General features: G+C 40.0%; 2 protein-coding genes across 2 annotated transcripts; both read left to right on the top strand.

Moving 5' to 3' along the window:
• Positions 1-179: 179 nt before the first annotated feature.
• On the top strand, positions 180-959 carry LOC122665748 (protein NRT1/ PTR FAMILY 3.1-like). The gene has a single exon (XM_043861890.1). It carries the CDS (start codon positions 195-197, stop codon positions 957-959), a length of 765 nt encoding a protein of 254 aa, XP_043717825.1. The 5' UTR covers positions 180-194.
• Positions 960-15,720: 14,761 nt separating this feature from the next.
• On the top strand, positions 15,721-19,735 carry LOC122664998 (protein NRT1/ PTR FAMILY 3.1-like). The gene is made up of 4 exons (XM_043861046.1): positions 15,721-15,831; positions 15,922-16,139; positions 16,251-16,810; positions 18,850-19,735. Exons 1-4 carry the CDS (start codon positions 15,738-15,740, stop codon positions 19,721-19,723), a joined length of 1,746 nt encoding a protein of 581 aa, XP_043716981.1. The 5' UTR covers positions 15,721-15,737; the 3' UTR covers positions 19,724-19,735.
• Positions 19,736-26,496: the final 6,761 nt, after the last annotated feature.

Raw genomic sequence — 26,496 nt, 5'->3', positions numbered from 1 at the left:
AGAGTAATAGACTCAAATTATTCATGTCATTTTTTTTTTTTCTTTTTTTAAATTTATGATCTTACTATACATTGTTGCAATTCAGATGTTTGGACAAGGCAGCAATCTTGACAGAGGAGGAGAAAGTTGGACCTTCAGAGACACCGAATTTATGGAGGATATGCACAGTCCACCGAGTTGAAGAGCTGAAATCAATGATTCGAATGTTACCAATATGGGCTTCTGGGATTCTTCTTGCAACAGTCTTTGCACAAGCAAGCACCTTCTCCCTACAACAAGCTAGAACCATGGATCGTCACCTTTCTCATTCCTTCCAAATCCCACCAGGTTCCATGTCTGTCTTTGCCATGATTACAACGCTCACGACACTATCCCTTTACGACCGCATCATCATCCCGGTCGCTAGACGGTTTACGGGTCTCGATAGAGGCATCTCCTTACTCCACCGCATGGGCATTGGGTTCACAATCTCTGTCTTTGCTACCTTTATTGCTGGATTCATTGAGATCAAACGCAAACATGTAGCTTCTGTTCATGGCCTCACAGACGAGCCACACTCAACCATCCCAATTTCGTTTGGTTGGCTTGTCCCTCAATATGTTCTCCATGGTTTGGCTGAAGCCTTCGTTAACATTGGACAAATTGAATTCTTATATGATCAGGCACCCGAGAGTATGAGGAGCATGGCTGCTGCATTGTATTGGACAGCGATGTCGATGGGAAATTATTTTAGTACAATACTTGTGACGATGGTAAATGTGTTCACTAAGGGGAGTTGGCTTCAAGACAATCTAAACAAGGGGAAGTTAGAGTACTACTATTGGTTGATCACATTGTTGCAGGTTTTGAATCTCATATACTACCTGTTATGTGCCAAGTTCTATTCATGGAAGCCCATTCAGCAACACCAAAAAGGGGTTGATTCCGAAGCCGGAATTGAACTTGTCGGTCGGGATTAAACTACTTGATAAGTAATCAAATTGGATTGAATGATCATGAATCATCTTCATCTCTAAGCATAACAACAATGCCAAGGAAAAGGTAGCAATTTGCACTTTTCACATCATTTATTCGTATGTATCAGACGTATATTAGTTTCCACTCTAACTGGGAACTCAATATACGTTCTCTCTCTCCTCTCTCTCTCTCTCTCTCTCTCTCTCTCTCTCTCTCTCTCTCTCTCTCTCTCTCTCGTACGATGTTAGCATCAGTTTCCTTTTCATATGATGAACTTCACCTTCATGCTACTGACTAAGGCTTCTCATGTAATCAATATATAAACCCTCTACACTGTAGATTGGATAAGATATTCAGATTCTCACACCTTAATCATGTGTTAATATGGCATAAGAGCCATATACGATAACTGCATGGCCGGTTCTAATTCTGTATTGACCAAATATTGGATTCCCTCCTAAACTTGGGAACCCAATATTTGGTCTTATCTTCCACCTCATTTAATTGAGAAGAATCATATATAATCTTTTGTAATCCACTGTGTGTATTGTACATACCTAACATAGATTAAGCTATCTATGTAAACTCTACACCTATATATTATGTAATATCCAATACAATCAATTAAGGTAAATTACATTCAATCATATCCTGGTTTATTATGGTATCATGACCCAATTCTAGGCTAACACCTAAAATAGACCCACCCACTCCCTCCCTCTTTCAACCGTTCCCCCCCCCCCTCTCTAGTCTCCCATTTTTCTCCTTTCTCTCCATCTGGAGCACTCACAACATGTCTCCTACCACCATCCTTTCTACTCCATCTTCCACATCCGCCCATCACCTTTTCTCTCTCAAGCTCACCCCCACTAATTATCTCCTTTGGAAGACTCAACTGGAGCCCTTTCTTAAAGGGAAAAACCTCAACAAATATGTTGATGGCACCTATCCCTACCCAACCGATGACATTGATGCCTCTCTTTGGCGCCAACATGATGCTCTACTTCGATCATTGCTCATTGCCTCTCCCTCTGAGGACGTTGTTGCTCTTGCAATTAGCAAACTCACCAGTCATAACCTCTGGACAACTCAACAAAGTGCTTTTGGCTCTCCATCTTAAACTAGGCTGATGGCCCTTCTCATTGGCCTCAAAGACTCTATGCAACAACCTGATGAGACGGTCTCTGTTTTTCTTCGCCGCCTTAAAACTATGGCGGATGAACTTGTTGCAGCCGGTCAACCTATCACGGATGAGAACTTCAATTTACATGTATATCGAGCTTTGAAGGCAGAACTCAAGGACATTGTTCCTTCATTGCTCACAAGGACTGCACCCCTTCCCTTTACTGAACTCCACTCGTTGCTGTTGAGCCACGATTTTCTGAAGGGCTACTCTTTTCATCCCCCTACAACCGTGGCCATTGTTCCCACTGCCCATCTCACCTCCAAGGATTCCCCCGATGCCTAGATCTCTCATTCTGGTCATGGGTCTACTCGTGGACGATGGGGCCGTGGTTCTGGCCGCTTTTCAAGAGGGCATGGTCAAGGCCTAATGTGGTGCTCCCTTTGTCGCCGCAATAATCATTCTGATGCGAACTGTTACTATCGTCAATGTGGACCCCCCCGCTGCCCATTACACATCCCCCAACCCCTTTCTCCACAACCCCTCTCCCTTCCCTACCCCTAACTATCACAGCACCACTCCCCTCCTTCCCACCCCCCTTACCCCCCATCTGCGGCCCTAACTTGGTACCCCGATACGGGGGCCACACACCACGTTACCTCGGATCTCCAAGCCCTTGCAAACTACGATTCCTATGGTGGTAATGAGTAGCTTTTTGTTGGTAATGGTAAGGGGCTGCCGATCTCACACATCGGTTCCACCTCCATCACTTCTCCTTCATCTTCTATTTCTTTTCATTTATGTGATGTTTTGTATATTCCTTGCATTTCTAAACCTCTCATCTCCGTTCAAAAATTTACTACTGACAATAATGCATTTTTGAATTTTACCCATCTTTCGTTCTTGTGAAGGATCGAACAACCAAGGAGGTTTTTCTGTCCGGCCCGAGTAAGGACGGATTGTATGTCTTCTCCCCACCGTCTTCTCAAATGAGTGCTAATATTGCTGCGGGAACAACATTGGATGGGTGGCATAGCCGTTTGGGCCATCCCAATAAAGACTTGCTTCTTTGTATGATTCGCCAAAATAATTTGGCTTGTAATAATAAATCTCTATCCCCCCTTTGCAAGGCTTGTCAATTAGGAAAATCTTGTCGTTTGCATTTACCCCTTTCCCCCTCTAGAAGTTTATTTCCGCTTGAATTACTTTTTAGTGATGTTTGGGGCCCTGCCCATGTTCCCTCTGTTTCTGGCCATAAGTACTTTGTCATCTTCATGGATGACTTTTCCAAATACATATGGTTATACCCAATGACCCATAAATCTGAAGTTTTTGACATATTTTGCCGTTTTCAAACTATGGTTGAACACCAGTTTTCACGAAAAATTATTTCCATCCAAACCGATTGAGGGGGTGAGTATCGCCCTCTCCCCTCCTTCTTTGCCCAAATTGGCATTCAACATAGAATTTCGGCCCCCCATACCCATGAGCAACAAGGCTCTGTTGAGAGGCGACATCGCCACATTATTGAGACTGGCCTCTCTCTCCTTGGCCAGAGCTCTGTTCCCCAACAATATTGGCACAACGCATTTGACATCGCTGTTTATCTCATAAACTGAATGCCCTCTCGGGCTTCCATGAATCTTTTCTCCTTCCAAATATTATTTCACAAAGTGCCCGATTACTCTTTTCTTCGCGTATTTGGGTGCTTATGTTTCCCCTTTTTAAGGCCATATAATCACCACAAAATGGACTACCGGTCTACCCCATGTGTGTTTCTAAGTTACAGTAATTCTCACACGGGCTATATTTGCCTTGACTGATCTACCAATAAAATATATATAGCTCAGCATGTCCGGTTTCATGAATCTGAGTTTTCTTTTATCACAAAGTTTTCCTCCCCCACACCCTCACCGGCACCTCTACCATCACCTCCTTGGGCAATTGCTCCCAACAACTTACCATCATTACCCACTCTCCCTCCACCATCTCCTCAAGATAACCATCTTCTCCTCACTCAACCGACCTCAACCCCTCCCCAACCAAGCCCATACCCACCCCACCCCAACCGAGCCCATACCCCTCACCACCCCAACCAAGCCCACATCCCCCTTCCCCCCCCCCCCCCCAACCGAACACCTCCCCCTCCCCCATGAGGTGCACCAGGTCTCTCCAAGACATTTACCTCAACAACACTCCCACCGCCCTATCTACCACCACCCCCTCCACCATTGAGCCCACTCGTTTCACTCAAGCGAACAAGATTTCGGAATGGCGAAAAACAATAATGGAGGAATTTAATGCCCTTTTAAAAAATGGCACCTGGGACCTTGTACCACCCCATCCCCCATCTAAGAATATTGTGGGCTGCAAATGGGTGTATCAGGTCAAGTGAAAAGCGGATGGATCTCTTGAGCGATGTAAGGCCCGCCTTGTTGCAAAGGGCTATCATCAACAACCTGGGCTTGATTACACTGAAACTTTTAGTCCGGTTGTCAAGCCCACAACTATTCGGACCATTTTATCTCTAGCTATCTCTAATGGTTGACCCATACGCCAATTGGATGTTTACAACGCCTTCTTACATGGCGTCCTACAAGAAGAAGTCTACATGTCTCAACCTCCGGGTTTTGTTGATCCAGCCAAGCCCAATCATGTATGTAAATTATTGAAGTCTTTATATGGGCTCAAACAGGCTCCAAGGGCTTGGCTCACACGCCTCTCTCAGTTCCTTCTTAGCATTGGATACAGGGCCTCGCAGACGGATCCCTCTCTGTTCATTTATCGGCTGGGTACCAACATCATATTTATTCTTATTTATGTTAATGACATAAACGTCACCAAGAATTTCCTAGGTCATATATCCGCCCTTCTCCAGCAACTAGCGACGGAATTTATAATCAAGGACTTGGGCCCATTACACTTCTTTCTCGGCATTGAGGCTCTCCCCCATGCCCAGGGTCTCCTTCTTTGCCAATCTTGTTATATTGGCAATTTATTGACTAAGGGCGGTATGACAGACTGCAAGCCTCTATAGACACCAATGGCCACTTCAATGGCCCTTACACCTACCTTTGGTTCTCCTATAGTTGATCCCACACTCTATCGGTCTATTGTTGGCACGCTTCAATATGTTACATTGACCCGACCAGATGTGACCCTTGCAGTGAATAAGGCCTGCCAATAAATGCACGCCCCAACTGAGAATCATTGGATGTTGGTCAAGCGGATTCTTCTCTATCTCAAAGGCACCCAGTCCCATGGTCTATTGATAGATTGCCACTCTAATCTCCGGTTACAAGCCTTCAGTGATGCTGATTGGGCTAGCTGTGGTGATGATAGGAAATCGACCGGTGGATTTGCAATCTTTCTTGGTACCAACCTCATCTTATGGATATCACGCAAACAACGCACTGACGTCGCACACTCTTCCACCGAAGCCAAATACAAAGCCTTAGTAGATGCGGCTACTGAGATGATATGGCTTCAATCCTTATTCACAGAGCTTGGCACTCCATTATCTAGTCCACCCATCCTGTGGTGCGACAACATTGGCGCCACATATATCTCCGCCAATCCGGTGTTTCACGCTCGGACCAAGCATGTTGAAATTGATTTCATTTCGTCCAGGATTAAGTCGCCAAATGTGAGTTACTAGTCCAATTCATCTCCACTAAGGATCAGCTCGCCGATATTCTCACCAAGGCCCTAGCAACGGCCCGGTTCCAATTTCTCCGTGACAAGTTGAAACTCTGATGCTCAGGACCTTCCACTTAAGGGGGCATATTGACCAAATATTGGATTCCCTCCTAAACTTGGGAACCCAATATTTGGTCTTATCTTCCACCTCATCTAATTGAGAAGAATCAATTATAATCTTTTGTAATCTTTTGTAATCCATTGTGTGCATTGTACATACCTAACATAGATTAAGCTATCTATGTAAACTCTATACCTATATATTATGTAATATCCAATACAATCAATCAAGGGAAATTACATTCAATCATATCCTAGTTTATTATTCTGACTCTCCCTCTGCTGCTTCTTCTCTCATCACCGCCAGCACCACAACTTCATTCTTCATCCCTTTCATTTTCATCTATCAGTCACTTTCTCTCAATTAAACTCACCTCCACTAACTTCCTGGTATAGAAGAAGCAGGTTGCATCGTTTCTCAAGGGCCAAGACTTGTTCGACCATGTTGATGGCACCCTCAAGTGCCCTACAGTTCCCCTAGAAGCTTCCCTTTGGCGCAATACTATACAAAAACATTATTTTATCAACTAATTAATCTAAAATTTTCTGATCATATTATGATATTAGAATCATTTCTATGAGCAAGTTGATGAGCATTTATGTGTGAAATTTTAGGCATAAATTATACATTTTACCACATTGGACGAGTTACTCGGTGCTTTCTTGTGCTTTTCGGGGTTTAGGTGAATTCTTGTGAAAATGAAGGAGATGATGCTAAGGAGATATTTTTAAGCTTTTTAGAAGTGTAAATGGATGCATAGCCCATCGAGTCAGCTTTGCAATGGTTCAAACGGCACTTAATTCCGAGTTGAAACGAAGAAGTTATGGCGTTTAAATACGACACGTGAAAATGGTCTAGGGGTTTATTTATAATTATTGACAGTCGGATGGGGACAAAGTGAAACGAAAGTTCGGATTTTAGGGGCCTTAATGAAATTATCAGAAGTTACTTTACTGTACCCGAAAGATTCCATTTGGAAGGCTCGAGCATGTCCAACTTCAACTTGAGATATCTTGGGCTCCCAACTCCGAATCGTGGATGAAATTTGGGTCTTTTTGTGTGATTTTTCGCAAGGAACACAATGGTGAGACCTACATAAGCACCCCATGCTCCACATTTTCTGAAGGACAGAATGGGTATTTTATTTATTCTTGAGGAATCCTAGTCATCACCCTTACTCTCTCTCTCCTCCAACTTCTCAAGGGCATACTTCGAAATTCTACTTGGGATAGATTTATATTTTCTCATCTATGGAAGGTTGAAAAATCAAAGATGCTTTGATTTTATTGCTTGAGAATATATCTACAAAGAAAAGGAAGCACTTGTTAAAATTGGAAGTTTATTTTTCTGAAATAGAAGGTACATGTAAACAATCTTCTCTTCTTCTTCTTTCTATTTTTTTTTTTTTTCTTAGGATTCAAGGCATTGTAAAAGAGGAAAGAGAAGAGAATATTCTCTTTCTTAGGAATATTTCTCCTACACTTCCATCTTCTCTCTTCTCCTCTCTTCCACCTATAAATACCCCCCTACCTCTCTTGTAAAAATTTGCTCATTCACTTAGTGAAATTTCTTCTCTTCTTCTCCTTCTAATTTGTGATTTTTGGCTTTTCTAAGTTCTAGTTTGCTTTTATAATTTTTAGTTAATGCTTATAATAGGTTTAGTTTATGCTTTAATTTCAATTTAAGTCTTCAATTGGGTTGTAATTTCTTAATTCTAGTTTAGGTTTTAAGCCTTCTAGTCTAAGTTCTTAAGTTGATGACAAGACTTGAAGATTTAGAAGAGGAGGCATGGTAAGTTTATGCAAGTATTCAAGCTTTTCATTTACATTCATGCAAGCACATCCAGGTTTTACTATCTAAACTCTCAATCTCATTCTCCATCTCCTCTATCTCTCTCTATCTTCTTCTTCTTCCCCCTCTATTTCTTTTATTTTAATTTTATATGGTTGTGGTTTATGGATGCATTTTTATTCCTTATTTCTTTTTAAGTGGTTAGTATGTGTGGCTGCATTTTTATTCCTTTCAATTCGCTTTAGTTTGATAGGTTAGATGCTCATGTGTTAGGACGCCGATTTAATCCCTTAATTTTGTTCGATGCTTATGAGTTAGGATGCATTGATTTTTGTTAGTTTAATTAGTTTAATTTAATACTTTAATTTGGTTCATTTTGCATTACTTTTAAGTTAGTTAAATAAAGTGGTGTATATCTCCTCGTGTTCGACCCGTAGCTACGATTGACCCGTACGCTTGCGGTTTTATTTTAACTCAAACACAAGTGATGAGACATTGAGATCCTCAAAACACATCAATTATAAAGACTTTAAGATGAGGTTTGCCCACCTTTATCCGGATTTCCATCCTCTCAATTAAGAATCCAACTGTAAAAACATGGGCAGTGACGTCTTTTTATCTTTCAAGTGTTGGGTGGACGGTTGGATTCTTAAGTGTGGTACAATGGATAGTGCACGGCACTTGAGTGGATAAATTTTACCTTTGATGCTAATGCCAGAGAAGAGCTAGTGGGACTATTTTTAATCGCCCTGTACTGTGTTGCTCTTAGAAGCTTTGCTTGCTTTTATCGAAAAATGTGGACACTGAACTGGTATTAGTGGGAGAGAGGGGTCAAGCATGCGGAGAGGAGTGGTTGTTGGTGACGATGGCTCGATTTTAGGGGATGAGGCTCAAGGCGGTTTGGATGGAGATTCAGATGTGAGGACTCTTGAGGGGAAGAGAGGTGCTGGAGCTGTAGGGATTGCTGAACCTTCTTATGTTGCAGCGGTAGGTGGCCCTAGCAAGGTGAATATTGATTCTCTATCGTCTCCTATTCAGGCTGGAAACATTATGAGGATTGTCATTCTTCAAGCTGATTATGAGCGAAGTCTGGCGATGTTTTAATTTGCTCTGATCGGTGAGATTAATTTTCATCTTGGATCATTGGATGCTCTCCGTGCAGTGGCGAGGAAGCATTGGTCTCTAAAGGGGGGGTGACTATGACAGCTTTGGGTAAGGGGTATATTGTTTTTCAATTCTTTCTGGAAAGCTATATGTCCCAGACATGGAGAAGATCTCCTGTTAGATTTGGCAAGCAGCAGATTCGGTTTCAACCCTGGAAGCCGGATTTCAGTATCCATGATAAACACATAGACATGAAGCTCATCTGGGTAAGATTTTTGGATTTCCCATTTGAGTATTGTCATGAAAATGTCCTCCTCTCGATGGCAAAGGTGATTGGCCGGCCTGTGGCTTTGGACAGGCATACCCGCAATGATGTTATGGGTCATTTTGCTCAAGTTTTGGTGGATATGGAGGACTCTCCTTCTTTTTCCAGAATTTACGAATTCCAAGTTGAGCATAAGCAACCTGGGTCTGAGGAACAATCTTGTTTCAAGTAGTTTGTTGTATATGAAGATGAGCTTGAACAGTGTGGCTATTGTAAGAAGGTGGGCCATGTTAGCACTGGTTGCCGGTTGAAGTATGAAGATGAAGCAAAGGCAGCTGCCCGTGGGATCATAACCAGGGGATCCTTGGAGCATTACAGGGTGGGGAGGATGTGAGTTCAAGTCTGGCTATGGCTCGTGTTGATGGTGCACTTCGCGGAGGCGGTTCAAGTGGTGGTAGTTCTCATGGTGGTGAGGTTGCTCCAGGTGGTGTTGCTTTTGGTGGTGATTAGGCTGCTCTCGATAGTGGTGTTCAGTCTATTTAGGCAACAGGGGTTGGAGGTGATCCTCATGGCAATGGTGTCCGTGGTGGTGCTCAATCAACTCAAGGTAGTGCTCCGCCAGTTCAGGCACCTCACGGTAGAGGTACTCCACGTGATGGTATATCCTTTTTGGGAGAGTTGGCAAATTCCCAGAATCATGCCTTATTGGTGAATGATCATGCGTTATTTCCTTCTAATGCTAGAGGGAATCTTGCATTGACTCCCTCATAGGAGATCCCTTTAAATTTGGAACGTTACCATGTTGGCCCCAATCAAGTGGATATCTTGGGCAATCTACGATCCCATGCTATTCAAAATTCAAATTTTAAATCTTTTGAGATTCTTGGAAATATTAATCTAGTTGTGGATCTATGTGACCCAGATGCCTCCAACCCGGTTTGCAACTTGTCTAAAGTTGGGTCAAGTGAGGACCCGATTTTGAGTGGTGAGGAGGACGGTTCTGACTCTAACACTAGTTCCGTCGTGGGCATGGACCAGGGGTACGACCAGAATATGGATGATTCGTGGATTCTTAGAATGAAGGAGTCTGGCTCACCTCCTCGTACGAGGTCGCTCCTTGGGAGCTAGCCTCCACTCAGATGGAATCCACTGGACCCACTTGATGGCAATGGATTCTATATGAGTGGAGGTTAGCTCCCAAGGAGCTGAGCTCAACTCCCTTTCTGAAGGGCCTTATGTAATCTTTTGAAGTATCTCCTGATGTGATCTGTTTAGAGGAGCCGAAGATTGAAGTGGGTAAATTCCCTTCTCTATTTTTAAATAAGCTTGGCTTTGCAGCTGATGTTATTACCAATTCCCATAGGGAAGGATGCCCAAATTTGTGGATCATTTAGATATCTCACCTACATCAGCCCATTGTTTTCTCCTTTTTTGATTAGCAACTCACTATTGAGGTGGATTGGTTAGGCCAGAGGGTTCTTATCTCTTATATCCATGCAAATTGTTTTCGGGCCAAGAGGAGGGACCTTTGGTTAGACCTTGTGAACATTGCTTTAAGCCAGATTCCTTGGTGTTTGGTGGGGGACTTTAATGCGATTCTGTTGTAAAGTGAAAAAAGAGGCCTAGGTTGCTTTAATCTCGGCTCAGCGGCTGATTTCTAGGCCATGGTTGATTCTTGCTCTTTGATCAAAGCCCTGTCTTAAGGGAATTTTTTTACTTAGTCAAATAATTTAAGGAGGGGTAATGTTGTAGTGGTCCTGGATAGAGGGTTCTAATACTCTCAAAGCTGGTTGTCATTGTTTCAAGATTGTGCTCAGAGAAGGATGCCCTATATTGCATTGATCACTCGCCTATTTTGATTTTTTCTAAGTGTGTTCGTCGGCCCACTAACTGTCCATTTCGTTTTCATAAGTTCTGGTCGGAGCATTATGATTTCTTGAGGGTGGTGGCTGAGTACTGGCAGGGGGACATTGTTGGCAACCCCATTCTTGGCTTTTGTAAAAAGCTCAAAGGTCTGAAACAGGTTCTTCGGTCCTAATCCAGGACTACTTTTCCAAACATTAATCTGGCTCTAGAAGATACAGTGGCTAAGTAGAAGGATGTGCAGGCGAGTATAGAAGTGAATGGCATGTCTGATAGGCAGAAAAATTGCAAATCAGATGGGGCTTAAAGAAGGGGACAGAAATTCTAAATTTTTACACCTTTCGACCCAAATTCGTAGAGGAAAAAGCATTATTCGGTCTCTCAAAAAGGAGAATGGTGAAGTAATCTCTAACTAGGCTGCTATTGTTGATTATGTGGTTAGTTTCTATGAGTCTTTTCATAAAAAAGCTCCCCTTTCCACTCATAGTAACCTCCTTGATTTTATCTCTGGTGAGATTGATGAGGTGGATAATATGTGTTTGAAGATGATTCCCTCTTCGAATGAAATTAGAACTGTTGTGCAAGATCTTGACTCGGATAGCTCTCTAGATCTGGATGGTTTTTTAGGTGCTTTTTTCAGGATGTGTTAGGAGGTGGTATCCTTTGATTTTTGTGCAGCAGTAAATTTTTTTTTCTCTTCTAGGAAGCTTCCTAAGGGAGTTAATAATTGTTTTATTACCTTGATTCCAAAAATTGAAGGGGCTCAATCATTGGATTAATTTAGGCCTATTTGTATGGGTTATTTTCTCTGTAAAACAATTTCTAAAGTGATGGGGATGAGATTGGTGGTTAAACTGCCTAGACTGGTTAATGTAACCTCTTGATAGGCTACTAAAATCAGGATCGGGAGAGTGATAGAACAAACAATTACAAAAGGCTAAACAGGAATGGTTCAAACCTTGTCAGCAAAATAGTGATAACTTTGTACTCACAAATCGTTTTAGGGTGATTCAAATTGGAGATTAAGAGAAAGGTCTACAACTTTTATGAAGAAATCATCTTTAGAAAAAGTATGTAAGATGCTCGAAATTTCTCATGAAATGTACATGAATTCTGGAAAATAAAATTAAAACAAAGAAAGAAGGATAGAGATAGAATTGTTATGGGTTGAAACTCAACTCTTCTAGGATGTGTTTGTAGCTCTCAGGGTATTGCAACTCTTCTAAGGTGCAAAGAAGGCTTCAATTCAACTTAATTGAAGTGAAACTCATTTTGGTTTCATAGAGAACTCATCATGGTTCAAATGTCTACTCAATAGAACAACAATGATTTTCATTCATCAAAATTCAACTTCCTCTCCATTACATGATAATTGATCACTATTTATAGGCCTTACAATGCTTGAAAATATCAAAATGGTCTCAACCATTCCCTATAATCCTAGGGCTGAGATTGTACATAGAGAAAATATAAGGAAAAACATAAATAACTTAATAATTTCAATACGTAGAAAATTGCCCCAAGGTGTGGATACTTGTTACTAGGCATTGATACTTGTTCCAAGGAGAAGACTTGAATTGACCAAGAGAATGTAGTTGAAAGAGCTTGAACCAATGAAAACTTTGTAGTCTTCAAGGAAGACTCTTGGAAGAAGTAGTTGCCACATCATCAAGCACTAAGGATGTGAAGAGTTCACATCATATTCTTTGCTTTCACATTATCTTTCCACTAAGGTATTTGAAAGGATATGCAATAGGGACTCTCCATATCATTACCCACTAAGAAGCCTTCCACATGTCAAACCCTAAAAGCTCCTACGGTATCTCAACCGTTGATTCTCATTGATCTTCTATGGCTGAGATTAAACCATTGCATTACATAATAAAGACTAAGAAATGTTAGTCATGGGCTTGCTTTGCATTATGTGCCAAGCTTAAGTGTTAGGCCTTGGGCTGAACTTGAACTTTTGAGCTTTAATACGGGTTGATCTTTTTATAATTATTCGATGATCCAAGTGGCCTTGGTCCAAGCCTACATCATTGGTGTCTGAAGAACAAAGTGCTTTTCAAAAGGGGAAGATTATTTTGGATAATATTAGTATGGCTTCTGAGTTGGTGAATATTATGTTCTCTACTACTAGAGGAGGAGGCATGGGAATTAAAGTAAATACCCATAAGGCATATGATACCCTTTCCTGGGATTTCTTGTTTGTTGTGCTTTGAAAATTGGGCTTCTTAGAGATTTGGGTGGGGTGGGTCCATCAGCTCCTTCTGTCTTCTAGAATCTCTATTTTATTAAATGGTGGTCTGGTAGGTTTCTTTGGAGTAGAAAGGGGTCTTCGGCAGGGCGATCCTATCTCTCCTATGCTTTTTATTTTGGCAAAAGAGGTGCTCTGTAGAGGTCTTCGAGCTTTATTGTCTTTAAAAAAGATAAAAGCTCTTTCGGGTCAGAGAGGGGTATGGTGCTCACCCCTACCCACCTTTTATTTGCTGACAATATTTTTATATTTATGAATGCTTCTAGCAGGTACATTCAGAACTTGAAGTCATTCCTGGTTAAGTAATAGGATTTTTCGGGCCAGAGGGTGAACTTGGAGAAAAGCAAGTTATTCTTTGGAAGTGTCCCCATTCGAAGGCGTAATAGGATTTCCAATGATCTTGGCATTCCTATTTGCTCCTTGCCTACGAGGTACCCAGGTGTGGAAAATTTCAAAGGGCGTGTCAAGCGTGAGCATATTCTTCCTTTAATGGATAAGATCAAGACGTGGCTTTTGGGTTGGAAAGGAAAATTACTATCGATGGTCGGACAAGTGGGGCTGGTAAAATCAATGATTTCAGGTATTCCAGTGTATAATTTCTCCATTTATTGGTGGCCTGAACCTTTGGTGAATACTCTAGAGAGGTGGATGAGGAATTTCATTTGGGTTGGGGATGCTGATTCCATTAAAAGAATTACTGTCAAATGGGATTCGATTTGTAAGCCTAAATCTGAAGGAGGCCTGGAAATTCGGCATATGCGTGATGTGAATAAGGCTCTTCTTTGCAAGCTTGTTAGGCAAATCAAGCACGGACAGTCATGTTTGGGCCAATTTATGAGAGCTAGATTTTTTAACACTAACAGTTCTTTAAAATGCAGCTATAAATCCTCTTCAATTTGGTCTGGTATAAAATGCCTTTGGGATTTGGTGTCTAGTAATGAAAGATGGGTTGTGGCCAATGGATCTTGAATCCTTTTTTGGTTTGATAAATAGTTGGATCTGTCTTCAATCGCGGAAATGTCCCTGTTAGAACCAGCATCGTTCAAGGGGTTTGGAAGCAAGGTGGCAGATTTTATTTATGAGGATCGATGGAGTTTCCCTCGGGTGGAGTCGACATTCTTGAAAGGAAGTTTTTATTCTATTAGGCAGATCTGTATCCCGTCTGCTTCGTTGGAGGACAGATGTTTTTGGACTCTTAATCTTGCAGGTGCTTTTCTGGTGAAATCTACTTGGGAGGTGATTCGATTAAAAAATCCAAAGCCGCCTTGGTATTCTTTGGTTTGGAATAAATGTATTCTGCCTCGCCATTCAATCTTTGGTTGGAGTATTCATCTTGGTAAGCTGCCTACCGATGATCTTGTTAAGAAGTTTGGCATACATCTCCCTTCGAGATTCATTTTCTGCTTTTGGGTTGAGGAATCTTTGCATCATATTTTTTGTGAGTGTCCTTTCGCTCAGTTTTTGTGGTCTTCTTTTTTGAGCTTATTCATTATCGGTTGGCAGCTTCATGTTTCTTTTTTGGAGCTAAGTTCTTGGTGGAAGAGAAAGGCGTCCTCATCCTTGCTCAAAGAAGTGTGGTGTTGTGGCCTAATTCTTATTCTTATTGTCTTTGGCGAGAGAGATATTCAAGAAGATTTTAAGGTCGGTTTTCCAGTCAAGCTCAGGTCTGGGGTCTGATTCGAAGGGAAACTGAGGCAGTTTCCTCCACTCTCTCTTGCCAATCTTTTTCCATCCAAGAATTTTTGCTTGGGAGAAGCCTGAATGTTTCTTTGAGGCCCCGTGACCCTGCTCGGTTACTGGAGATCTTTTGGGCTCAGCCTTTCCCAGGATGGGTCAAACTAAACGTTGATGGTTGTTCGCTGGGGAATCCAGGTAGGTCAGGGGCAGGGGGAGTTTTTCGAAACTCTGATGCCCAGTTTATTTTCTCCCTCAAGGAAAGTTTGGGAGTGGCTTCAAATTTTGACGTCGAGTTCCATGTGTTAATTTTGGGTTTGGAATTTACTAAATTTCTTGGCTTTTCAAACCTTTGGATTGAGTGTGATTCGGTGGCAGTCTTCATGCTCATTTCGCAGAAAATCGTCCCCTAGTTCCTTTGGCAGCATTGGTATGGGCTTCACTTTTTTATGAACTCAATCGTGTGGAAAATTTCTCATTACTTCTATGAAGCAAATTCTGTTGCTGATTTTTTTGGCTAAATCTGCGGCAACTCAACAAATCTCTTCAGTGATGGTGCTTCTGCCGGCTTTGGTTCAAGATGACCTTACTGTTGATGCTGAGGGTAGACCAAGATTTAGACTTGTGTATGCTTGATCTTTTTCAAGGTCTTGTCAGTTTGGCGGTTTGTTTCTCCCTGCTGATGGCAATGCCAAAGGTGGAGAGATCAAATTGCGTTTTTCTGGGGTGTTATTCTTGCCCCTTTTTCGCAGTTTTGTAATGGGGTTTTTTGTTCTCTTAATTTAAATGATCTTTTAGTGAAAAATAAAAAATAAAACTGATATTAGTGTATGGTCTCCAGACAAATTTCTGGCATTACCCAGTACTGCCTACATCTTTCAATATTCAGCCTTTAAATACTGGTGTAGAGAGGGAAAGTTTGGGTTTACATCTTAAGCATCAAATGACAGAGAAGAAAGACGAGAGAAAAATGGAGAAGAAAGAAAACCATGGCGGTTACAGGAAGGGAGGGATGAGAACAATGCCCTTCATCTTCTGTGAGCATCCAAACTCTTCCAATTATTAACGTCTTCTTCTTCCTCCTCTTCTTTTACTAATTTCATGGTTGCTTTGTTTATTTGTTGCAGCAAGTGAGATTTGTGAGAGGTTGGCCATTGAGGGTTTTACTTCTAATACGCTTAGCTATTTGACACTACAGCTTCACATGCCACTAACCAAGGCAGCCAACACTATAACAAACTTTCGTGGAACTTCAAGCTTAACACCTTTGCTCGGTGCCTTCATTGCCGATGCATTCGCTGGCCGATTTTGGACCATAACAGTGGCTTCCATTATATATCTAATAGTTAAGACCTACCTCATCATATCTTCTTCTTCTTCTTACTTCAATTAATATTATGTATCTGTTGACCAAAAAAAAATTAATATTATGTATCTGATGATGATATGTGATCAGGGACTGGCGAGCTTGACGGTATCAGCAGCCCTACCAAAGCTAAGGCCACCACCATGCCATGGGAATGAAGTGTGCCAAGAGGCTAATTCAAGCCAGTTATCCATCCTCTATGTATCTCTTCTACTTACAGCAATTGGGTCCGGCGGAATCCGTCCCTGCGTAGTGGCATTCGGTGCCGATCAATTTGATGAAACCAAAGCAAAGCAAAAGACTACAACATCCAACTACTTCAATTGGTACTACTTCTGTATGGGCTTGTCCTCCCTTGTGGCTGTGACTGTGATTGTTTACATACAAGAAACAATTGGTTGGGGTTGGGGACTTGGAATTCCATCCATTTTCATGTTCATTTCCATCATAACCTTCATCATTGCCTATCCAATTTACCGGCACTCGGATCCCTCAGGGAGTCCCTTCACTCGATTGATACAGGTCATGGTGGCTGCCTTTAGGAAAAGAAAGTTGCCAATGGTTTCAGATCCCAATTTGCTCTATGAGAATGAAGAGCTTGATGCCTCCATATCCATTACTGGGAAGCTTTTTCACTCTAAACAATTAAGGTATCCATTCTCCCATGCACCTATCTTTAATTTAATCTCACATTTTCCTTAGATTATACAGTTGTTTCAGACTTTCAGCTAGCTAGCAAAATATATATATTTGTTTTTGGTACCATACTTCATATAACCAATCTATTCTAGTTTAGACAGCAAATTTGGTCATAAAATTAATGTTATCTTTAGATATATCTTATATTGCTTTATGTCTTTTAGCTCAGATCTTTCGTTGCTTTTTGTCTTTTATTATTATTATTATTATTATTATTATTATTATTATTATTGTTGTTGTTGTTGTTGTTGTTTTTTTTGTATGATTCCATAAAATTAATGTACTTTCTTACAAAAAGGGTTTTGCTCTGTCACTATAAAAAATTTACCCTTATATAATAGTCTGTTTTGTCTAATTTGGTGCATGGGTAGTTGCAATTGCTTATAAAAACAAAAAGTGGTAGTTGCATTTTCTTCGACGAAATACAAATCAATTTCATGTTATTTGATAAAAAGTTGACCAGAATGTGTCGGAAAAAATGATATGATAATAAATAAATTCCATAAGAAGTTTGGGAAAATTAATCAAAATAACTATCATAGCAAATTTTTTTCCTGGTTGAATGAAAATTACATTAATAGAAACAAAAAGAATCTTCCCCCAAAAAAATAAGGGATAGAAAATGAAATAATACAAGGAGACAGCTCCATAGTAAAACAATTGATTAACCTACACCAGATCAACCTAAAGGGAGACCAGTCAGACAGAAACAAAAGGACAGAATCAAACCCAAACAACCAATCACTTGTATCTAAAGTTGACCTTCCTACTAGGATTATAGGGAGGAATAGGAGGAACCACCCAGCTTCCGCTTAAATTCTTAAAAGCTAAGGAAAGACTCTCCCAATCCAAAAAGGCATCATTAAAAGGCCAGAAGATTAATTATGATTCTAAATTTATTATAATTTTTTTAATTGTAGCCAATTGATTATAAGGGAAAAGGCTAGCGGCATACCCAACCCTCTCCCTAAATATAAGTAGTAAATATATTTTTCTCCAATAACATGTTTTACACGTAGAGAGTTTATTTGATCATTGTGGCCATCTAATATATACGAGGGTAACTTTTGGATAAGCTATTAGTTAAATATAATAACTCATTGTATGGCTCATAATGTATTGAACTCTAATCATATTATTTTGTATATTTTTTTGATTTGCTCCATTTTATTTCAAGTAACACTACATTGAGGAAATTTTTAAAATAATATATTTTCCATCGTTTTTACTTGAAAAAAATCTTCATTTACATAATTTTTACATATACACAAATTGAGCTTTAAAAATGAGCTTTTCTTCACATTTAGTTTTGGGAAAATTTCTTAGATCCACTAGATAAGAAAATTAATTGCAAGATAAGTGGATTTTAAATTCATTTTACATTCATTAGTCTTAATTTTAAAAAGATTTACTTAATCCCCAGAGTTAATTATTGATTATGCCACCTCAGAAGAAAAACCTAGTGAACTTCCAAAATTACTCCAGCTTCACCTTAGCCCGCACTCTTCAACTTCTATTTACCCTTCCCTACTTTCCCTTTTGCTTCTTCTTCTCCTATTTCCTCTTCTTCCTCTGTGCTTCTTCTTCTTCCTCCACCAGCACCACCATCATCGCCACCACTGCTGCCTCCGATCCTCTTCCACCGCCAGCACCACCACCACCTCCAGCACCACCATCACTTAATGGCGTTTTTTAACGGTTAGGGTACAGTTGATTGAATCTTGGGAAAGTAGGGGAAGGCATTATCATTATTCAAAACTTGGGTATTGGATTGATATTATGGCTAATTAGAGGGGAGGGGGATGATATTTCCCCTCAATTTTTTTATCCAGTGGATCTAAGAAATTTTCCCTTTATTTTTTAATTTTAACATGTGGGCAAGACTCAAATGGGCTGAAAGTTCACACAGTTAAAGAGTTGCATCTCTGGAAAAAAAAAAATTTGTGATTTTGTTTCTCAATTTCTTAGTTCACATAATGTTGCAATTCAGATGTTTGGACAAGGCAGCAATCTTGATAGAGGAGGAGAAAGTTGGATCTTTACAGACACCCAACTTATGGAGGTTAAGTACAGTCCACCGAGTTGAAGAGCTGAAATCAATGATTCGAATGTTACCAATATGGGCTTCTGGGATTCTTCTCGCAACAGTCTTTGCACAAGCGAGCACCTTCTCCCAACAACAAGCTAGAACCATGGATCGTCACCTCTCTCATTCCTTCCGAATCCCACCAGGTTCCATGTCTATCTTTGCCACGATTACCACGCTCATAACACTATTCCTTTACAACCGCGTCATCACCCCTGTTGCTAGACGCTTTACTGGTCTCAACAGAGGCATCTCCTTACTCCACCGAATGGGCATTGGGTTCACCATCTCTGTCTTTGCTACCTTTATTGCTGGATTCATTGAGATCAAGCGCAAACATGTAGCTTCCATTCATGGCCTCACAGACGAGCCACACTCAACCATCCCGATTTCGTTTGGTTGGCTTGTCCCTCAATATGTTATCCATGGTTTGGCTGAAGCCTTCGTTAACATTGGACAAATTGAATTCTTATATGATCAGGCACCCGAGAGCATGAGGAGCATGGCTGCTGCACTGTATTGGATAGCGATGTCGATGGGATATTATTTTAGTACAATACTTGTGACGATGGTAAATATGTGCACTAAGGGGAGTTGGCTTCAGGACAATCTAAACAAGGGGAAGTTAGAGTACTACTATTGGTTGATCACATTGTTGCAGGTTTTGAATCTCATATACTACTTGTTTTGTGCCAAGTTCTATTCATGGAAGCCCATTCAGCACCATCAAAAAGGGGTTGATTCTGAAGCCGCAGTTGAACTTGCTGGTCGGGATTAGTTGGAGAAGCACTCCCAAACAAAAAAGAAAAAAAAAAAACTACTTGACAAGTATTCAAATTGGATTGAATGATCATGAATCATCTTCATCTCTAGACATAACAATGCCAAGCAAAGGGTAGCAATTTGCACTTTTCACACCATTTGTTAGTATGTAATGGGTAACGAGGTCTTTTGTAAGTCAGAACTTTTTTAAGTATGTGTGTTGTATTGGGCTTGTAAATGTCTAAGTTTCAAAACAATTTACCTTGGACTTGTATCTAGTTGCTTTTGTGAGAAAGCGAAGATGATAACAATTAAATGGGACCCATTTAGTCCCACATTGCTTAGCTACAAGAGAAAGGACCACATTAACCCATGTGCATACGTTTGTGTTGTGGATTTCTGCTTCTACGAATACAAGCATTTGGAGACATACTTACTATGTTTTACATCAGATAACGAACTAACCTACAACCTAATCAAGCTTAAGGGAAACCACACAAAGAGGAATTTCCAATCAAAAGCAGCATTATCCACATTAGGTGGACAAAGCTTGCAACGGACCTCCCAACATGGCTATCTCAGCATCCGTCCATTCAACTTCATCCAACACAACATGATGATCATTAAGATCAATATAGATGGTGCTAACCGCTTCATTCCCCATAGAACACGTATTAGAGATACCTTCATCCGTGAGGACCACGTAAAGGGATGAAGCGGTAGTGTTGCCTACTACCATGCCTCCTCTAGAAGCCAATGAATTGTCATCTGGTCCCTCAATTTTTTCGTGATTCAACATATCCGAAGTGCATACGTTTGTGTTGTGGATTTCTGCTTCTACGAATACAAGCATTTGGAGACATACTTACTATGTTTTACATCAGATAACGAACTAACCTACAACCTAATCAAGCTTAGGAAACCACACAAAGAGGAATTTCCAATCAAAAGCAGCATTATCCACATTAGGTGGAGTTATCACCACATCCCCATTCAGATTATCAATTGGAACATGCTAAGGCAACTCGAATTAAGGATCTAGATCGATGATCAACAAACCTTGCAACGGACCTCCCAATACGGCTATCTCAGCATCCATCGATTCAACTTCATCCAACACAACATGGTGGCCATTAAGATCAATATAGATGATGCTAACCGCTTCATTCCCCATAGAACACGTATTAGAGATACCTTCATCCGTGAGGACCACGTACAAGGGATGAAGCGGTAGTGTTGCCTACTACCATGCCTCCTCTAGAAGCCAATGAATTGTCATCTGGTCCCTCCTCAATGGTTACTTGTTGTTTATTTTCTTTCTTGCCCTTTCTTTTCTTTCCCTTAGTAGGAGCCTGACCATTGACAACCACAAAACCACCTACGTTTGAATCCATATGAGTGTTAGGAATAACTTCACCTCCATTATACAAGTAGTGCTCACCTTGGCAAGACACTTTTCTTCTGATAGAACCTCAAGAGTCCAAGAGCTCAGTACTAGAAACATTAAACTCTCCATTTTCCAAAGCCACTAAAAAGTGAAATCTGTTTTCTATTTGGGGGTGAACCCTTGAACAAGCAAGGCTTAAAAGCTGAGTTTCCTTCCCCAAAAGGTCAAACTCTATTGCAATATTAGGCCTCTTAGCAATGACAGGCCTAGCAATGCTCGCATCCCCATTGTCTCTTTCAAAATCCTCAACTACAACCTCACCGGAGATTGCAATGGCCACCGGAGAACCTGGAGTTGCGCATGAGGAACTATTACTTGCATGAGGCACCTCGAAGTGCTGACTTTTGTAAATCTTCCTGGATAGGAACCCTTCCTCCATTGTCAACTGAACTCTTTCCTGTCTCAGAGGATGCTGTTGTTCAACAGGATTTAGAGCACATTGTTTATCAGCATGGCCAAAGAGGAGAGAAGAAGCACACCTAGGCGGCTTCCAGTCATAAACAATCTCTTGAGCAAAGGCTAGACCCCCTTCTCATGGATATCTATAGGATGAACCAAGTCTTGTTTGGCTAAAACTTCAAACCGATCATAACATAGCTTATCTTTAGATTCCATCCACTTATCAGAGAAGAGGGGTACCCCAATGGTGCTCCCAATAATGCTCATAGCATATTATCATAATTGTTTTCTCATAAATAGGTTATAAATATAAATATATTGAGAAATTATTAACGTAACAAGAGTCTATTATTTATCCAAACATAACAAGACACATATTAACCCCTTAGAACTACAGTGAGGGAAATTGGTAGAAATAAATTTACAAGAATAATTGAGTGAAATTAAATCACATCCACGGCTGAAAAATCGAAGAAATCAGAAACTTTAATTATATTTTTCAGCAAGGGTTAAAACGTAATTGAACAACCCATCTTCCCCAAAATCATCTACCCAACTCCTCTCTCTCTCTTTTCTGGCGGAATCTAAGGTTCGGACAATGTCTTTCTAAGGCAACGTTTGGTACGCATTCTCGGAATGCATTCTGCAAAAAAAACTCTTTTGCTTTATGGAGTCTGGACTTTGGAGGACAAGTGACTCGAAAGGGATCGTATGACCTTGCGTCATAAACGAAAAACAAAAAAAATCACCTTGTTTTCCTTTGGCGCCATTTCCCTGCAACTTGACTTTCGACTCTTAGGAGGGAGAGCAAGAGAGAGAGACAGAGAGAGTAACCGAGGGGTATGACTTTTTTCTATGGTTCTTCTCTTGTTCACCGTCACATTGTCTGCTTTTAGATTTCTTGAGTGGTTACAACTCTACTTGGAAGCAATGAGAGAACACTCATTTCATTTTCCTCTTCCGTCTTTTTCTTCCCCATTGAACAACCATTTCGTATTAAAAAATTCTCTGTAAAGCTGAGTCGAGTTCTCCCATTGAATCGCATTGGAATTTGTGTTTGTCCCTGTTTTGATTCATTCAGGTTCTTGTTACAACTTAGCACTTGAGAGAAGGGTTTTTTCGTTTGCCCAAACAGCGGCTGTCCGACAACTAGTAGGGTCCCTCACTCGAACTATGGGTTTTCACTTTGCTGTGGTGAGTTCTGCCTTTGGATTTTCGTTCTCTCGGTGATGCGGCTTTGGTGATTTGAGGATTCAAGTCTATCAATTGTTACGAAAGAAAATTAGGGATATTTGGTGGAATCAAGTACGACACACTATCTTCTCCAGATGAAGCAAAGGAACCTATTTAATCGCAGGGCAAAGCATCACAGAGGGAAATTAGTTTTGGGAAGGGGCTTTTCTGCTGTTCACGAAGACAAGCGAGAGAGAGAGAAAAATAAAAAGAATAAGAAGAAGACGATGATCGTTGCAATAGCAAGGAGACTTCCATGTAAGGAAATCAAAACCCTAACCCCTCTAGCACCAGAGAACCTGGGATCCTGCCGGAAACGAGAGAGAGAGAGAGAGAGAGATTTAAAAGACAGAAATGCCATTTGAGATGTCAATTTACAAAATAATCATAACGTTCTAAATAAAGAAACTGAAATGTCCAATTACCACAATTAATTGATCCTTCAATCTTCCATTGCTTCTTGGGTTTGACAACGTTATAAACAGACTGTTTCTTTGCCAGTAACGTTACCAGAACACAAATGAAACAAAAAAATCGTTTGATAAATCCGTTTTGTTTCACTTGTTTTTATAACAAAAATCAAAATTTATAACAATTTATACCTAAAATAACGTTTTTGACATAACAACTATATATTGTTATTACCACTTGTGATTCAAAATCCCAAATTGTTACCCGTGTTTTAAAGAAAGGGAGCCGAAGAAAGGTCTCCTCCCTCTCGCTCGACCCTTCCCTGAAAGCACTCCTCTCTCAACCTCCATGGAAATACGGGGAAGGAGACAAAGAACCTGCAACTCGTCGTTACCAGCGCTGATTTCTCCAGCCTGTACAAGAACCTCAAGCTCTCAAGTTCCAGCGCTGACTTCTCCAACCTCAAGCTCGCCCGCTCGAGATCTCCTACCGCCTACAACTCGTCGTCGCCATCTAGGGTTAGTTCTATTGTTTTCTTCTGCTTCTTCTTCTTTTTCGCTACACAATCCCTAATCTCTGCATCTTCGAAATCCCTTAAATTTGTTTTGAAAACAAAAACCAATTAGAGTCAGAATCAGGATAGGGGTTTTGCAGAATTGCGTAGAGGTATCTTCGAAATCCCTTCTTCGTTTTTTTTTTTTTCTTCTGGTAATTAAACCCATCCTGGTGTTCTTAAATTTTTTTTAATAGTTGTTGTCCCTCAATTCTGCCTTACTTTTGTTGTGTGACGTGAATATGGTCCATTTTCTCTTTGCAAAAATTCGCCCTCCTCATGGTACAGAACTCCCCAGAGAAATTAGAGCCAAGGGAATAAGGAGGAAAACAGAGAGAGAGAGAGAGAGTCATTAGAATGGCAAGAATCAGCCCGAGTTGTGATTCCTATTTTCCCTAATTTGTTGGTTTTGTTTTCCTCTCTCAAATAGATATTTGTTATTCTCTTGCAGCCAATGCGTTTTCATGACAGTCATTGTTATTGTTCGTCATTTTTACCTCATTTTTTTGCTCGATGCACAATCTATGCTTTAGAGGCTTCCTTGAATTTTCTTTGAAGATTTCCTAGGTGTGGTTTAATTGGAGAGGTTTCTCACTGTGTGTGGTACAGAGAAGACAGAGACTTTTCCAAGTTATTTGAAAAGTCATGGAAGGACACAACAGCCACTAGAAGCTTTTCTTTTTCGTATCTTTGTGCCTTTATTACTATTGGTGACCCATGGATGACACTGCAGAAGAAAGGTATGATTAACCACCTAAATTTGTTCCTTCAAATACATCAAAGGACTTCAAGGTTTGAGTTCTGGTTTATGGGATTTTGAAATTATCTGAAAGCTTTCAAGTATCTTCAGTGGACAAAAACTAGGAATATATGGTGTTCTGTTGAGTATAGAAGAAGACAATGCCAATGTATACAAATTCAAACGCTTTAATATGGCTACACTTGATGATCTACTGTTTGATTCTTTGGAATTTATAGGTTTGGATCTTGCTGTCCATTAGAAGATTAATGTACTTCCATCTTTTCTATTGTAATCTTATGTACATGATTGGATCTCGATGTCCATTAGGAGATTAGTATACTTCTTTCTTCTATGTTGCATCCTTGAATACATGTTTGGATCTTGCTGTCCATTAGAAGATTAGTATACTTCTACTCTCCTCTGTTGCATTCTCTTATACATGCTTGATTCTGGTTGTCCATGAGTATACCTCTATTCTCTTCTAATGCATCCTTAAATACATGCTTGGGTTTTGCTGTTTACATGAAGATTAATATGCTTCCATATCTCTTGATGCATGATCATATACCTTGCAGTCCATAATATGATTGATACATCCATGTCTTCTCTTGATAGTAAGTGTTTATTTGGAACCCAATGCACTTCTGTTTAGTTCTTTATATTGATGCTGCTATAATCATTATAAGTGGATTGATGCTACCATGGCCTGCCTATTAAACCAGTACATTCAAGTACAACATCCTTGAATGTTAATGAGGTGCTTCATTTTAATGAGGTGACCAATTCTCAATTAGTTTAACGTCTAGGATGTTAACGAGGTGCTTCATTTTGAAAATTGGTTGAAAGCCACAGAGCAGCTTAGATCTTTGGGTTCTTGATTTGTATGTCAAAGAAAGTGGAGTATATCCAAAGGCACCAACTTGTTTTGTTCAATACATGTGAGAACATTAGGAAGGGTTGTGGCAAGGTCCCAATTAGGTATTATCATTGAAGCATGGTTTGTGGCATGATCTCATGGTTACTTGTAAATTTCAAACTTTACTTGTTGGGTCTGCTCAAATTGGTAGAGCACTTGGAACATGAGGATGTGTCAAGCATGTTCCAAGGGGATGGTGGTTCGAATCCACCATGACCTTTTTTATTCAACTGTTCATAGAAGATAGTCATGAGCACCATACAATGTCAACTTTTCTTTTTCTTTTTTTTTTTGTTGATAGTTTGAATGAATTTTGTTGCTTCTCTAGTTTTGAAGATGAAAAAATGAATGAGATATTTCCTGTTTGTATTTTTTAAAACTTTTGTATGTCTAATCGATCCATAAACTTTTGTAATTTATAATGTTAATGGCATTTTTGTAATTTATAGTAACCTATTAGTGCATCTCTGTCTTTTTTTTTTAATATAAACTTTATTTAGATTTTTAATAAATTTTAATGTCCTAACATCATTGACTTTATATGTATTTTACTATTAATGGTAATTTTGTAATTTATATTAATCAATACAAAACTGTTTTTAGAAGAGGTTTATCAAACACCTTTCAGGAAGCCAGTAACGTTATTCTGGTAAAAGTAACACAAAAATACGTTTTTAGTCAGAAACAACACAGAAACAGTAGTAACGTTGTAAAACGGTGCCTTAGGTATCGTTTGATAACCTTACGTTTTTTATGTTTCTGTACTATTTGTGTTCCCAACAGATAAAAACACCCAACAAATTGTTTAATAAACCTGTTTTGTTTCATGTGTTTTTTATAACATAAATCAAAATTTATGATCATTTATGCATCATGTAACGGATTTGTAGAAACAAGTTTTACTTGTTTTTACGATTTTTGTACCAATCGAATGAAAGTGTTTCCCGATAAATAAATAAAAAACAAGAGGCCATCTCTCAATTTTACTATCACGCCCTTCTCTCAACCTCCTTGAAGAAACCCTGAGAAAACCCTCGCCCTTCTCTCCACCTCCTTCTTGGAAGATCTGAACAACGTTGGCTCTCAAC

This window comes from Telopea speciosissima, chromosome 6, assembly GCF_018873765.1.
Source record: "Telopea speciosissima isolate NSW1024214 ecotype Mountain lineage chromosome 6, Tspe_v1, whole genome shotgun sequence".
In the NCBI taxonomy this organism is placed as follows: Eukaryota; Viridiplantae; Streptophyta; class Magnoliopsida; order Proteales; family Proteaceae; genus Telopea; species Telopea speciosissima.
This window is presented reverse-complemented; position numbering and strand designations above follow the sequence as displayed.

Coding starts and splice junctions, on each gene's coding strand:
- LOC122665748 (XM_043861890.1), top strand. CDS start 195: ATGATTCGAATGTTACCAATATGGGCTTCTGGGATTCTTCTTGCAACA.
- LOC122664998 (XM_043861046.1), top strand. CDS start 15,738: ATGACAGAGAAGAAAGACGAGAGAAAAATGGAGAAGAAAGAAAACCAT. Junction 15,832..15,921: donor AACAATGCCCTTCATCTTCT/GTGAGCATCCAA, acceptor TATTTGTTGCAG/CAAGTGAGATTTGTGAGAGG. Junction 16,811..18,849: donor TTTCACTCTAAACAATTAAG/GTATCCATTCTC, acceptor GTTGCAATTCAG/ATGTTTGGACAAGGCAGCAA.